This window comes from Equus caballus, chromosome 10 (genome assembly GCF_041296265.1).
Source record: "Equus caballus isolate H_3958 breed thoroughbred chromosome 10, TB-T2T, whole genome shotgun sequence".
Classification (NCBI taxonomy): domain Eukaryota; kingdom Metazoa; phylum Chordata; class Mammalia; order Perissodactyla; family Equidae; genus Equus; species Equus caballus.
Window position 1 is genome coordinate 21,910,743 of NC_091693.1, and position 14,169 is coordinate 21,924,911.

The window sequence follows — 14,169 nt, forward strand, 5'->3', positions numbered from 1 at the left end:
CAAAAAGAGGAGGATTGGCAGCAAATGTTAGCTTAGGGCTAATCTTCCTAAAAAAAAAAAAAAAAAAAAAAAAAAAAAAATCAGAGTAACAGCACATTTAGGTGCTGATGGGAAAGACCCGGGAGAGAGGGAAGCACTGATGATGGAGGAGAGGCGGGAAGAACCGTGGGAGTAAGATCTTTGAGTACATCAGAGGACATGAGGTCTAGTGCCCAAGTGGAAGGGTTTGGCATTGGCTCAGAGCACAGACTGTTCACCCTCAGTAACAGGGGAAGGTGGCCTGTGTGGGCACAGTTGCAGATGAATGGGAAGACGTGGAGGTGGGGACTCTGAGAGTCGTCTTCTTGTCACCTGTGTTTTCTCAGTGAGATACGAAACAAGCTAAGGTGAGGTGCTGGGGCTTTTGGGAGAGAAGGTTTGAGTTACCTTTCCTAGTAGCCGAGCGGATGGACCAGGGAAACTCCATCCACAGTGCCTAACAGTGTCGGCATGTGGTTGGTGCGCCATAAGAAGCTGTGAATGACAGGTTGAGAAATTGTCCCCTCACAACAACCCTGACCCATGGAATTAATACCCCTATCTTCCAAGAGGGAACCGAGGCTCCAACGAAGGAGGGTATCCTGTCTAGATTCAAAGAGCTGGCACCGAGACTCAGCCACGAGTCCTCAATTCTTGACCGTGCAGCCCCCTCAGTTCTCAGAAAAGGGAGGAGACTCAGAAGAAAATAAATAAAATTCTTTATTATATCCTAATCACACAGTACGAATGGAGATTAAATAAGGACAGGGAGAAATTGGGCCCAGGACAGCATGTGGGGACCCCTTTCCCCACCCCTAAAAATCCACACCCTGTTCAATAAATACCCCTCCCCAGAGACCCAGAAGTCCCAGCCCCAAAAGAGAGTCCAGGCTGCAAAATCTTGGGTCGACTCCCTCACTTCACAGAGGAGGGAAACTGAGGCCCAGAGAATCCGCCAGCAAGTTCGCAGCCCCGGGGCCCCGGCAGGTTTCCTTGGGCCTCCCCTGAACGCCCCTGGGCGGGAGCCCCGCGCACCTGGCCTCACACCTGGACGCGGTAGCCCCCCGCCCGCCGCCGGCAGAGCCTCCGCACGCCCACCCAGTAGAACGTGAGCATGACCGCCCAGTACCCCACGTAGGCACCCGCTCCGGCGGCCAGATGATAGGCCTCGGCGGCCCGCGAAGGGCCGCTCCAGTCGGCCGTGGCCTCGTGCGCCACGCTGCGCACCAGGCCGCCGAGCAGCAGCAGAGCCCAGAGCGCCAGCGGCAGCACAGGGACGTAGTTGGCCGCCAGTTTCCTCCGGCCCGAGGTGCCCCAGCCGCTCTGGTTCATGGTGGCCAGCGCCAGGAACTTGGCGGGCAGGAGGCCGCACATGTAGAGGGGCGCGTAGAGCGAGAGCAGCACCATGCGCGCGCAGCCCCGCAGCCAGGCCGCGAAGGCCGCCTTGGCCAGCGCCACGCCCTGCACGCACAGCAGCACCCAGAGCAGCGCCCACGGGCGGCCGGCGTAGAAGAGCCGCAGCACGGTGGCCGCCACGAAGAAGGGGAAGAGGCCTGAGACCACCGCCTCGTAGGTCATCCACGCGTGGTGTCGGTGCCACCACAGCGCGTTGTACAGCCACTCGCGGAAGTACGACTTGGACCAGCGCGTCTGCTGACTCAGCCAGCGCAGGAAGGACGAGGGCGTCTCCGAGTAGCAGCGGGAGCGGGCGGTGTACCTGGACCCGGGGAAGAAGGAATGGTCAGCACGGCTCCCCCTGCTGGCCGGACGGGAGTCGGGAAGCGGGGCCAGATGGCCACTGGGGCCAGTTTTCTTAACGTCTCTGGGCCTCGGAGTTCTCATATATAAAATGGGATCCATCATGGTTTCTACCTAACAGGGCTATGGTGAGGACTGAATGAGGATTAAATGCCAAGTGCTTAGGATCAGTATATTGTACTTGCCCAATAAACGTTAGCTACCACTGCTGTTTTTACTGTGACTAATATCACTGTTGCATTACTAATATCATTGCGGTTACTGACACTGTTACTAATGCTGTCATTAATCTGTTATGAATACTATGGCGCTCATCATTATTGGCTGGCCCCGTGGTGAGGAACCAGCCAGGCATGGTTCCCACCTAAGGTAGCCCATGTGTTAGAGCTTCTCAAGGGAACATAAAGTCCCCTCCTGTGGCCATGGCAGACATCACTAATCAACCCCTACCCTGTCCAGCTAAGCCCATAGGAGGCTAGAAGCCCTTTTATGGAAGGTCATCAGGTGGCCAACAGCAGTTTGTTAGGAGGGGTCAAACTGTTCTACCCCCACGGTGTCTAGTCTCCTTCCCCGGTGTCACTTGGCATCCTCAATGGGCTCCCTGCTGACCGCAGTGCCCTCTGCAGTCTGTACTCAAAACAGCTGCCGCAGGGATCCTGTTACAACATGTCACCCCTCTACTCAGAACCCTCCCAGGGCTCCCTCATCTTAGTTCAAAGTTCTTACCGTGGCCTACAGGCGGCTCATGAATGGCCCCCTCGTAACTCTCTGTCCTCCTCTCCTGACGCTCTCCCTTGCTATTGCTCCAGATGCACTATTTCAGCCTCCATCCCTCTCTTTCCTCGGGTACCCTATTTAACATTTCATTCCCTACCCCAAAACTTCCTATCCCCCTTCCTGGCTTTATTTATCTCCTTAGCAGGCATTATTATCTAACATACTAGACATTCTACTTATTTATCTTATTTATTGTCTGTCTCCCTCAATGTAAGCACGAATTTGTGTCTCTTTTTCATACTGCTGCCTCCCTACAGCTTAATACATTGTAGGCACTTAAAGAATATTTGTTGGGCAAATGAATGCATGGGGTCCCCAGGTTCTCTCTGGCCCTTTTACTGGGTCTAACTTTGTAGACACCACTTTCTTCTGAACCTCACCTGGTTTAGCCCATCTCCTCCTCGAGTCTCAGGGAATTACATCTTTTCTTCCTGAGGCACCCACTAGAGTTTGGTTGCTCCCCTCCTTTCCCTCTTGATTCTTCTTGCTCACTCTATTTAGATCCCACTCTATCTATTCATTTCTTCCCCTTCCCACCTCACTTGGAGTAATCTCCTTTCTCCACGGTAAAGCCATCTCGGCCCATCTCTGTTGTATCTTCCAGGTAGAATTCCCCACCCTCACCCTGACCTCCTTGATAAAGTCCATTGGGTCACATGGTTCAACGAAAATGCGCCCTCTGCCCCTTATGGTACCTTCCAATCTCCCCTAATGCCTCCCTTGGTACAGCCCATTGTCCTGTGAGTTACTTGAGTTCGGAGAATTACCAACACATGCATACACACACACACACACACACACACACACACGCACACTTGCTGGGATACTCATTGACCTCCAGCACACACCTGACCACCCAGCCCTTCAGCTTACTTGGTGGCATAGCCCATGCTGAGCATACGGTTAGTGAGGTGCCGGTCATCCCCAAAGGTACAGTGGGTGCCCAGGAACTTCTGGTTGTACCAGGCCTCAAGGAACTGCTGCAGGAGGTTGTTCCTGTATAGGCCTAGGTGGGAGTGGGGAGTAAAAGAGTATCAGCCTCTGCTAATGCCAACTCCATCCCCTATCTCCAATTCTAGCTCCATCCTTAACCATCTCAATACCACTCTCAGCCCTACCTCCAACGGCAACGGCAGCCCCAATCTTGTTCTCAACCACAAATCCATCATCAATCCCATACTCATCCCAAACTTCCCCTAATCCTGTCCCTGACCCACACCCACTTTGGCAGCAAACCCACCCCAACCCCATCCCTAATCCCACATCCATTCTTAGCCCCATCCCCTACTCATCTTCACTCAAAAATTCATTTCCAACTCCAAACCTGGCCCCAATCCTGTCCTTGACTCCAACTACACTCTCTCCCTTTCCTCAAACCCTCCCCCAGCCCCAACCCAAATCCGCATCCATACCCTTTCTCCCATCCATCCCCAACGCCAAATATCATCCCCTCCTCCAGCTTCCAATCTTATCCCTATCCCCAATTCCTGTCCCAGCCCCATCTTTGTCTCCAATCTCAATCACATCCTCAACCTGTGCCGGCTCCCCTTCTCCCTCTTTACCCCATCCATGGCCCTCTCAAGCCCTACCCCTGCTCACCTAGGGGACCACTGATGCAGGACACACAATGGAAGTAGCTCTGACAAGCCCGCTCCACATTGAAGGCCACCCAGTATCGCAGGCTGCTTAGGAAGCTGACCCAGGAGTCCAGAGGGTTAAGGATCCTCACATCCCCCCCAACAGCTCCCACTTGGGGGTCCTCGTCCAGCACCCGCACCAGCTCCAGCAGTGCCATGGGGTCCAGCCTCGTGTCCGAGTCACAGACCTGTGGGGTGAAAGAGGCCAGGGTCAGACCAGATCCCTGCACGGGGCTGGTGCTTGAGGGGAGGGATAAAGGATGAGCAGCTGAGACACTGTGCAGCGAATCTGAATGTAACTTTGAATTTTTTAGTCCTTTTCAATGTCTAATCCCATTTTAAGATGATACTGCCCTGAGACCCACGCTCTTGCTTAATACCCTCCTCTGGTGTGTGGGCAAGACCTGTAACTTGCTTCTAACCAATGGACTATGGCTATATCTCCCTTGATTATATTACCTTATGTGGAAATGGTGAAGGGGTTTTGCAATGTAATTAAGGTCCCTATCTGTTGGCTTTAAGTGAATCAAAGGGAGATGATCCTGGGTGGGCCTGGCCTAATCGGATGAGCCCTTTAAAAGAAGGTCTAGAAGTCAAAGACTTTCTCTTGCTGGTCTGTAAGAGACAAGCTACTATGAATTCTATGATGGCAAGAAAATGAATTCTGCCAACAAACTCATGAGCTTGGAAGAGGCCCCTGAACCCTAGATAAGACCCAGCTCCAGCTGACACCACGACCACAACCTGATAATACCCTGAACAGAGGATCCAGTTAAGCTTGGCCCAGACTCCTGATTCATGGAAACTATAAGGTAATAATTGTGTTTTGTTTCAAGCTGCCAGATTTGTGGTAATTTGTTATGCAGCAATAGAAAACTAATGCAATGCATCAGTGAATGAATCTCTAAATTGAATGGATGAATAAAGGAATGAATGACCTTTGTACTAGATGGATGGATGAGTGAATGACTGAAGAGGAGTCTGCATCAAATGGATGAACCCATGAAGAAGGGAAGAAATGATGAATCTCTATGTTGAAAGGATAAATGAAAAAATAAAAGGAATGAATGACCTACATATTGGATAGATGGATGGAAGAATGAGGGAAAGAAAGAATCTCTACATTGAATGGATGAATGAATACACAGAGGAAGGAAGAGGTCCGTTCCAATCTCTACATCAAGCAAGGACCCAGGGAAGTGGGATTGGGGCGTTCTGGTCATGGGGGCTGGGGGCACCTTCTGCTCACCTGCACGTAGTCCACCGAGTCGCCGAGAGCCTTGAAGGCGGTGTACATGACCTCGCGCTTGCCGCCCCAGCGCTGCGCCACGCACACGCACCTGCGCGTCCTCACCAGCGCCTCCACCGCCAGCCGCCCGGGGTCCTCAGCCTCCACCTCCCGGTAGGCGCCCTCGCCCGCCGCGCCCGCCGCCGCGGGTTCCCAGGGCTGGTGGTAGTTGCCGTCCCACACGTAGGTGGCGGGGTCCTCGTCGGCGAAGATCTCGCGGAACATGTCGACCATGTAGAGGTCCTCGGCGCGGTTGCCGTCCACCACCATGAGGACGCGCAGGCGCGTGCGCGGGTAGAGCAGGGCGCGGGCGGACGCCAGGCACTGGCGCAGGTAGGCCGGGTCCTCCTGGTACGCCGAGATGGTCAGGGCCACGCTGCGCGCCGAGGCCGCGTCCAGGGGCCCCCGCGCAGCCGCCCGCCGCGCCGCCGCCGCGCCCCGCCGGTGCTCCAGGTACGCGAAGAGGCTCTGCGCCACCAGGTGCACCGACAGGAAGGCCCCGTAGAGGCCGAAGGCCAGGAGGCCGTAGCGATCGGAGGCCAGCGGCACGCCCGCGGCGTAGGCCCAGGTCATGAGGCCCAGGATGAGCAGCGCGAAGGCGATGGTCAGCACCCGCCGGACCAGGCCAGAGCAGTGGTGCGCTGCAGGGCTGGGCTTGGGGACGTCCTGCTGGGAGCGCAGAGAGGGGAGAGCAAGGGAAAAGAGTGCTGAAATCGTCCTGGGGAAGGGAAGACCTCCTGGGTGTTTTTCCCCAAGGGGACGGTAACATCCCCTTTTTGTAGAGAACATCTCTTAACTACTGCAAAGTTATTTTCATCAATGAAAAAAATTGTGGCAAACAGTTATCGAGGCATAATGCCTGATTATATTGATTCTAATACACTTTTTTCACATTTTTAACAGCTCTTAAATCTATGAGGATTACCCTCAATGGAGTGTCACAGTTTAGCAGGGTCCCTCCCTTTCTTCGTGGCACATAAAATAATGATTCATCTCACAATCAATGGTTTCTTAGAGTCGAGATGGTAACAGTAATAATCATATCCGTCTAAAAGAATAATGCAGTATGGTATGTACCAGGCGCTGCTCTAAGCCTCTTAGGCACTAACAGTTTAGTCCTCACAACAGCCCTATGAGGTCGGTACTATTATCATCATCCCGGTTTTACGGATGAGGCAGCTGAGTCACACAGAGGCACAGCAACCCGGCCAAGGTCACACCTGGAAAGTGGAGGGGCCGGGATTTGAACCCTCTCTCCTGTTACAGATGAGGAAACTGAGGCACAGGAAGTGTATTCCTTTGCTGGAGGTCACTCAGACAGCCTGGCTCCATCGTCCTCCTCTGTGCTAAACGGCCTCCTAGGTCACCGGTTCCCACCTCATGGGCTTGTTATGAGTCAAATGAGCCATTAAGCTAAAGATCCGTGTTGTGCAGTGCAGGAGTCACCGGCCACCTGTGGCTACTGGGCACCTGAAATGCAGCCAGTGTGACTGAGGAGCTGACTTTTAAATTTTATTTAATTTAAACTGATTTAAATGTAAACACTGATACTCAGTTATTGGAAAGCTTTTAAGTATGTTTGGAACAAGTGGGATCTATGAAGCTTCTTTTCAACAGTAAATTTTACGAGATTTAAATACAGATTAAGTATTTCCAAGGAAAATGCAGCATCTGCGTGAGATGTGCTTACACATCTGGAATTTGAAGCCTGAGTACAAAAAAGAAGGTAAAATATCTCAATATTTCTGTATTGATTACAGACTGAAATGATAATATTTTTGATATAGAGCAGAGGTCGGCACACTCTGGCACCAAGGGCCGAATGCCTGCCACCTTTTCACCACGACCTGCCAGCTAAGAATGGTTTTTACGTTTTTAAATGGTTGAAAAAAGTCAAAGAAGAACATTTTGAGACACATAAAAATTATATTAGAATTTTTAATTTTAATTTAATATTATAATTTAAATTATAATTTTTAATATTATAAATTCAAATTTCAGTGTCCTTAAGTCAAACTTTTTTGGCACACAACCGTACTCGCCTGTTCACATGTTGTCTATGACTGATTTCACATTACGTCAAAGTTCAGTCGTTGCAACAGAGACTGTATGACCTGCAAAACCTCAAATATTGACTATCCGGCCTTGTTCAGAAAGTTTGCCAGTCCCTGATACATGGGGTTAAATCAAACATATTATTTTTTTTTTTTTTTTTTTTAAAGATTTTTTATTTTTTTCCTTTTTCTCCCCAAAGCCCCCGGTACATAGTTGTATATTCTTCGTTGTGGGTCCTTCTAGTTGTGCATGTGGGACGCTGCCTCAGCGTGGTTTGATGAGCAGTGCCATGTCCACGCCCAGGATTCGAACCAACGAAACACTGGGCCGCCTGCAGCGGAGTGCGCGAACTTAACCACTCGGCCACGGGGCCAGCCCCAAATCAAACATATTATTAAAATTCATTTCACCAGTTTCTTTTTACCTTTTTAAATGTGGCTACTAGAAAATTTTAGATTATGTATGTGGCTCACGTTATGTTTCTCTAGGACATAACTAAGAGAGAGCTTTTAGCCTGGCGTTAGTAATCGCTCAATATTAACAATTATTATTATTTCTTCTGGAATCTTCCTTCTCTGTCCCTTTGCCCCAAACCAGGCCCTGCCTGAGTTTCTGGGGGTGGCCCAGTTCATGCTGGGGAGAACAGAGATAGGTGGGCATCCAGAGGGTTCTAATCTCAGCAACGCGCACAGACACACGTGTATTGGCCGTGGACACAACCTCCAGCCAGGTATAGTCACACGTGACGAGGGACACACAGAATGTGCCCACATAGGACAACACCCACGTTCTAGGACACGACCCCAGACACCTGCCCTCAAGTAGCACTTAGGGATCCTGAGACCCACCCCTCTGACAGCCACACAGGTGGACTTGGGCACACACACCTTTCGGCAGGAAGGAGCAACTCTGGGAGATGCCCACAAGGCAACAGACACACAGACACCCACCCGTGGGTCTGGAACAACGGGGCAGAGTTTGAGAAGAAATAGTAACAGTTGAGATTGAACCGTATGAAATTGCCATTTTTACAGGTCAAAAGTGAGCAGATATCGGCGATTTCATTTGGTTCAACCTAAGATTTGTTGAACACATAAAAGGAGAAATCCAGACCCACGTGTCAGGCAAGTCCTGCTCTCCCTCTGGCCCTCTCTCCCCATCCCTGGCACACACACACACACACACACACACGGATTTACAGCAAGATAAACATGGACATGTCACATCTCACGTTCGTATAGGCGGGATGGCCATCCATACACAGCCTCACGTGGTCACTGCCCCACACAGATAGTCACTGTCACCCACATGAGCACACACAGGAAATCTCTCACACACAGTCTCCCCACACACGTTGTCACAGACGTGGGGCTCCCCCACAGGGTCGCAGTCACACGCACACACCTGTCTCATGGCTGCGGGTCCGCCGGCTCTCTCCCTCCGCTCCCGTCCCAGTCTCTCTGTGCCCTGTGCCCGGAGAGCTGGGGGATCCTTTGAAGACCAGCTCAGGCGGGGGCGGGAGCAGGGCCTGACGTCAGGGCTGAACTGGGCCAGGGGCTGTGAGGTCACAGCCGAGCCGGGCAGCTCCACCCGCTTCCCGCCATCACCCCCCATCCCCCGCGCCCAGAGGGGGCTCCCTTCCCTCTCCTCCTAGGTCCCCCCATCGCTCCCCTCATCCCCGTCTCTCCCCGCCGTTTCTTCCTCTCTCTCTCTTGCTCTGTGCTTCTCTCCCATTTTTCTCATCTCTCTTATCCTGTGTCTGTATTTCTCTCCGTCCCTTTCTTTCTTCCTCGTCTCTCCCTGCTTCTCGCCCACCCCAGTCGCCCCACATACGGCCTCTCCCGACAGCCGCTGGCAGACTGTCCCCCAGGGGCTTGTCTGGGCAAATGGCAGATGGAATAAGATGCACACACGTGCGTGTTTGTGGGTGTGACTGTGCTCTGGCTTGTCAGGCACGGCTGTCTGGAAGTGGAGCTGTGAGTGAATGTTCAGCACCTAATTGGTGTGGGTCTGGGCGTACATGCGTGTGCATGTGCATGTGTGTGTGTGCCAGGGGCTGAGGAGGGGACTGGAGCACTGGGATCTGTCTCCCCCGGGCTGGGGGCTGAACTCAGGAGTTGGTGGTCAGCTGCCCCCAGGAGCCACCTGGGAAACTGAGTCAGAGGAAAGGTGGGAGTGGCCTCCCAGAGGCCAACTCCCAGAGGCCCCAGGTCTTGGGGCGTCTGAGCCCCCAGCCCCTCAGGACCAGCAGACTCAGTGATAAACGTCATTGTTTCTATGCCCTTCTTGGCATGAGTTTTTTTTTAAAAAAACCTCTGCACCTAATTCTTTCTCTCCACTCCTCTCACTGACCTGGTAGTGTCTCTCTCTCCCTCCACAGCTGTCTCTCTCCGTTTCTCCCTGTGTCTGTGACTCTGATCCTTTATCTCTAAGTCCTCATCTCCTTCTTTCTCTGTCTTTCTCTTTGTCATTTTGTCTCTGTCTCCCTGGCTCTGTTTTTCTGACCATCTATCTGTCTGTCTGGTTCTCTCCCGGCCTCCCTAGCTTTGTCATTTTTCTCTCTCTCTCTGCTTCTTTCCCTCTCTCTGTGTCCATTTCTGCCTGCTTCCCTCTGGGTTTGTGTCTGTCTGTCTCCAAATTTCTGACTCTCGGGCTCCCTGACTTTCTTATTCTGTGCCCCTTTCTTTCTCAGTGTCTCTCCCTGACTTTCTCATCCTTTCTCATGCTCTCTTTCTCTCTCCTGTGTTTCTCTGCCTCCCTCTCTCTTTGTATATGGCTGTCTCCTTCTCTCCATTTCTCTCTGAATATCTGTATCCTTACCCTTTTTATTTCTGTCTCCCAGTTTTTGTTTCTCTGCTTCTCCTTTCTCTGTCTCTGTCTCTCTCTATCTCTCGGTCTCTATTCTCCCTCGGTCTCTCTGCATCTCTGTGTATCTCTGAGGCTCGATGTCTGTATATGTCTCTCTGTCTCTCTCTCTCATTCACGATTTCACTTTGTTTTTCTGGCTCTAAGTCCTCCCTTTTCCCTGCGCTCCGTCTCGTCCAGCCTGTCCTGGAGCTTTCCCCTGCAAGATGCCAAGTCCTCACTCCCTGGGTTTCCCCGGGGAGTCAGGATGTGGGGGCCTAGGGCCAGGTTGTACCTTTGCCTGAGCGTGCCTGTCAGGGAGAAGAAGGCCAGTTCAGGGCCCAAGTGAGGGGCACCCCACCCGTCCCAGCAGGGCAGGGCCAGCCGACAGCCTCTGACGCTGTGGCCAGGAGCCTGAGCCTCCGCCTGGTGTCTGAGTGTGTCAGGATGATGGGTCCTCCCAGTGGGAGCCAAGCCCAGAGCAGGAGGGGAGGGTGATTCCACTTCCCCGGGGTGGGGATGAGGGGCAGCCCAGGCTCCACTCAGAAGCCCAGCATTTGGCTGCCCCGCCCCCACCCTGCCCTCCCTGGGTGGAGCAGCTGTATAAAACCAGATGTTTCTAAAACCAGAGTGTGGATGAAGAAGGAGAGACCAGGACTTTACACCCCAATGGTTTCCTCCTGCAGGATCCAGGAGTCTAGGCCCCCAGGCCCTCCTCCCTCAGACCCTGGAGTCCAGGCCCCAGCCCCTCCTCCCTCAGACCCAGGGGTCCAGGCCTCCCACCCCCTCCTCCCTCGGACTCTGATGTCCAGCCTCCAGAATTCCTTGCAGGGAGAGATGACCAAGGCTGGAAGCAGCCAAGACAAGAGCTGAAGGACCATGAGAGATGAAACTGGGCCTGCCCACAAGAGGCAGGGACTGGTGGTGGTGGGACCCCTCCTGCTCCCCTCAGTAGCACCCTCTCTCCCAGAACCCTCCCCGCAGTGCAGGCTGATCTCAGGTCCCTGTCCTGGGTCCACAGTGGCCCTCCCACGATTTCAGTTATCCTCAGAAACCCTCGGGGTGTGGTTTACAGAACACCAGGACAGAAGGAGCAGAGAGTGGGGAGATAATAAGGCAGAAATGGAGAGAAAGCAGAAGAAGGAACATTTGTTCACCACAGGGACATCTCCTGTGCCCTTGGTGGCCCAGGCTCTCGGCTGGGCGATGCCAGGCACACAGAGATGACTCAGACCAGGACCCTGCCCTTGAGGAGATGCCAATCTGATGAAGGAGACAGCTGTGTAAACAGAAAACCACAGACCAATGTGAGGATGCACCAATCCAGCGGGGGAGTCAGGGAGGGCTTCCTGGAGGAGGGGACGTCCTGGAGGAGCTGGATCCTGACTGATGAGGATTTCGCCAGGGTAAGGGCTTGGGGGTGGGGCTGGGGTTGGAAGGTGGACTGGGAAGGGCATCCGAGGTAAGAAATGCCCTGGCCAGTGAGAAAAGTACAGGCGGGTTGATGTTTTCAAGCATAAAGGCTGAAGCACGGGTGTGGGTGTGGGGTGCATAGCCGGCTCCTCCCAGTCAGGGTTCTGAATATAGGACTGTCCTGGGGTGCTGGGGAGCCATGGGTAGGCTTGGAGCAGGGAAGAGGAGGGTCAGCTCTGGGCACCTGTGAGGGACAAACTGGATGAGAGACTGGGGACTTTGAGCCAGGATGTCTGGGCGGCTGGTCATATCAGGGTCTTCTCTGGACAAGAGAGCTGAGTCTGAGCTTGGATGCAGGTGGAGGCTGTGGGACTGGAGGCGCAATGGGGACGTGCAGAGCGAAGTGGAGCAGAGGTCCCTGAGAAAACCCTAAGGGGAAAGGACACTGGACAGCAGACACGGCGGACGGGCACCCTGAGCCTTTCATCTGAGCTCCTTCTGACTACATTTCTCTCATTTGGGGCAGGTACCCTGAATAAGGATCACTGGCCTCCTGGCGAACTAGGGAGGGTAGGGGCCCAGGAAGTAACTTGAGGAAGTCTGCGTTTTGCTAAATGCCTGAGTCCAGGTGAATGATTTCTGTGCATGGTGTCCTGGCTGGGAGGGAGGAGTTTGGGAGGATCTAGATGCTGAGAGACAGAGGAGACAGGAAGGGAGAGTGGAGGGGAGGAGAGGAAGGGAGGAGGGAGGAAGGGAGGGGAGAAAGGAGGGAGGGAAGATGGCAGGAGGGAGAGAAGGGAGGAGAGAAAGGAGGGAGGGAGGATGAGAGCGAGGAAGAGGAGAGGGAGGCAGGGGGAGGGGTAGGAAAGGGAGGGAGGCAGGGGGAGGGAGGATGGGAGGGAGGAGGGAGGGAGGCTGGCTCACCCGACCACCCTGTTTAATGTGGAAACCTGCCCCACCCTGGGGTCCTGATCCCCTCTTACCTTCCTCTACCTTTTCTGTTTTCCAGAGCGTTTATCCCCCACCCACATAAAGCACACCTTGTCCATTTATTATCTTTTCTGTACGATGTGCGTCTCCCTTGTTAGAATGCAAGCTCTACACAGGCAACGGTCTTTGCCTGTTGTGTTCAGGACTCTGTTTCCTCAGGGGCTGGACAGGTGCCTGGTACAGAGCGGGTACTCAGTAAACATGAATGAATGAGTGAGGTTGGGATGGAGAGTGAGAGAAGTAGACAGAGACAGAGAGAAAGAAGAGGAGGAAAAGGAGGGAGGGGGACTGGGAGAGAGAGAGAGAGAGAGAGAGGGAAGAAGGCAGAGAAGTGCGAGGCAGCTGGGACCCCCACCCCTACCCAGCAGCTGGAGTTGACCACCTCTCAGAGGGATGGAAGGGGAGCTCCAGCGAGGCGGGGCTCTAGGCAAGGCTTCCCGGGAGCAGCAAAGATCTGAATCTGGAAGCAGAGTACCTCGGACTTCCAGGAACACAGAGGGCTTGGTCCCAGTGCTCCCAGCGGAGCCTGGACCAGCTGGGGTTCCAGGGGGCCGTTCCTCCCACACACCCACATTCTGGAAAACACCTAGGCCTCCGAGATTCTGCTGACACCCTGGGAGGGAGGGAGGGAGACGGCGATGACTGTACCTCCAGCTCTTCCTCTGAAGGGAAGCTGTGGGACCTCTGGAGAGGGGAGGGCCCCGTGTGCCCATAACCCTGTTCCTCCAGATGAAGATGCCTCCACTCCGGCTTCCACCATGGCTCCTGACTTTTTTCCTGGAGGGAAACAGAGACAGAAGGAGCCAGAGAGAGAGGGGGAGGGAGACTTCCTTTTGCAGCAGCTCTATCCTCGCAGCAAGAGAGACGGGCTCATTTCCAGAGAGGGGAACTGAGGCCTGGCCAGAGTGATGCTGCCAGGGGGTGGGAAAGTCAAGTAAGAAGGTCACTCTGGGAAGAGGGGCTGGGGGCCTGGACTCCTGGGTCTGAGGGAGGAGGGGCTGGGGCCTGGACTCCTGGGTCTGAGGTAGGAGGAGCTGGGGCATAGACTCCTGGGTCTGAGGGAGGAGGGACTCAGAGCCTGGACTCCTGGGTCTGAGGGAGGAGGGGCTTGGGCTGGACCCCCGGGTCTGAGGGAGGAGGGGCTGGGGGCCTGGACTCCTGGGTCTGAGGGAGGAGGGGCTGGGAGTGGACTCCTGGGTCTGAGGGAGGAAGCATCTGGAATTTGCACTCCTCTGTGCTGAAGTGGAGGTCTGGCCCCTGGGCTCTTGGGTCCATCACCCTCTGAGCTCTGACAGAAAAATTTGTGAGCCTCAGATTACTCTTGCACACAAGGCTTTGGCTCTGTACTCCCTCCCCTCCCTTCCCGAAGTTCCGGGCATCCACCTTGAG

At 53.9% G+C, this 14,169-nt stretch overlaps 1 protein-coding gene and 1 long non-coding RNA gene across 4 annotated transcripts; one reads left to right on the forward strand and one right to left on the reverse strand.

Annotated features, from left to right (window-relative positions):
- Positions 1 to 720: 720 nt before the first annotated feature.
- HAS1 (hyaluronan synthase 1) lies at positions 721 to 13,586 on the reverse strand. Of its 3 annotated transcripts, none has more exons than XM_070224902.1 (5): positions 13,429 to 13,586; positions 5,440 to 6,144; positions 4,153 to 4,378; positions 3,427 to 3,559; positions 721 to 1,735 (listed from the first exon to the last, which is right to left on the reverse strand). In XM_070224902.1, exons 2-5 carry the CDS (start codon positions 6,049 to 6,051, stop codon positions 1,060 to 1,062), a joined length of 1,647 nt encoding a protein of 548 aa, XP_070081003.1. In that variant the 5' UTR covers positions 6,052 to 6,144; positions 13,429 to 13,586; the 3' UTR covers positions 721 to 1,059. The 3 variants fall into 3 exon arrangements, with proteins under 3 accessions (XP_070081003.1, XP_023506091.1, XP_023506090.1); XM_023650323.2 differs by lacking the exon at positions 13,429 to 13,586 and adding an exon at positions 8,938 to 9,114; XM_023650322.2 differs by lacking the exon at positions 13,429 to 13,586 and having other exon boundaries at positions 5,440 to 6,384.
- On the forward strand, positions 11,008 to 12,842 carry LOC138915955 (uncharacterized). The gene is made up of 3 exons (XR_011422506.1): positions 11,008 to 11,783; positions 12,148 to 12,418; positions 12,800 to 12,842. It is a non-coding gene; the product is annotated as an uncharacterized lncRNA (long non-coding RNA).
- Positions 13,587 to 14,169: the final 583 nt, after the last annotated feature.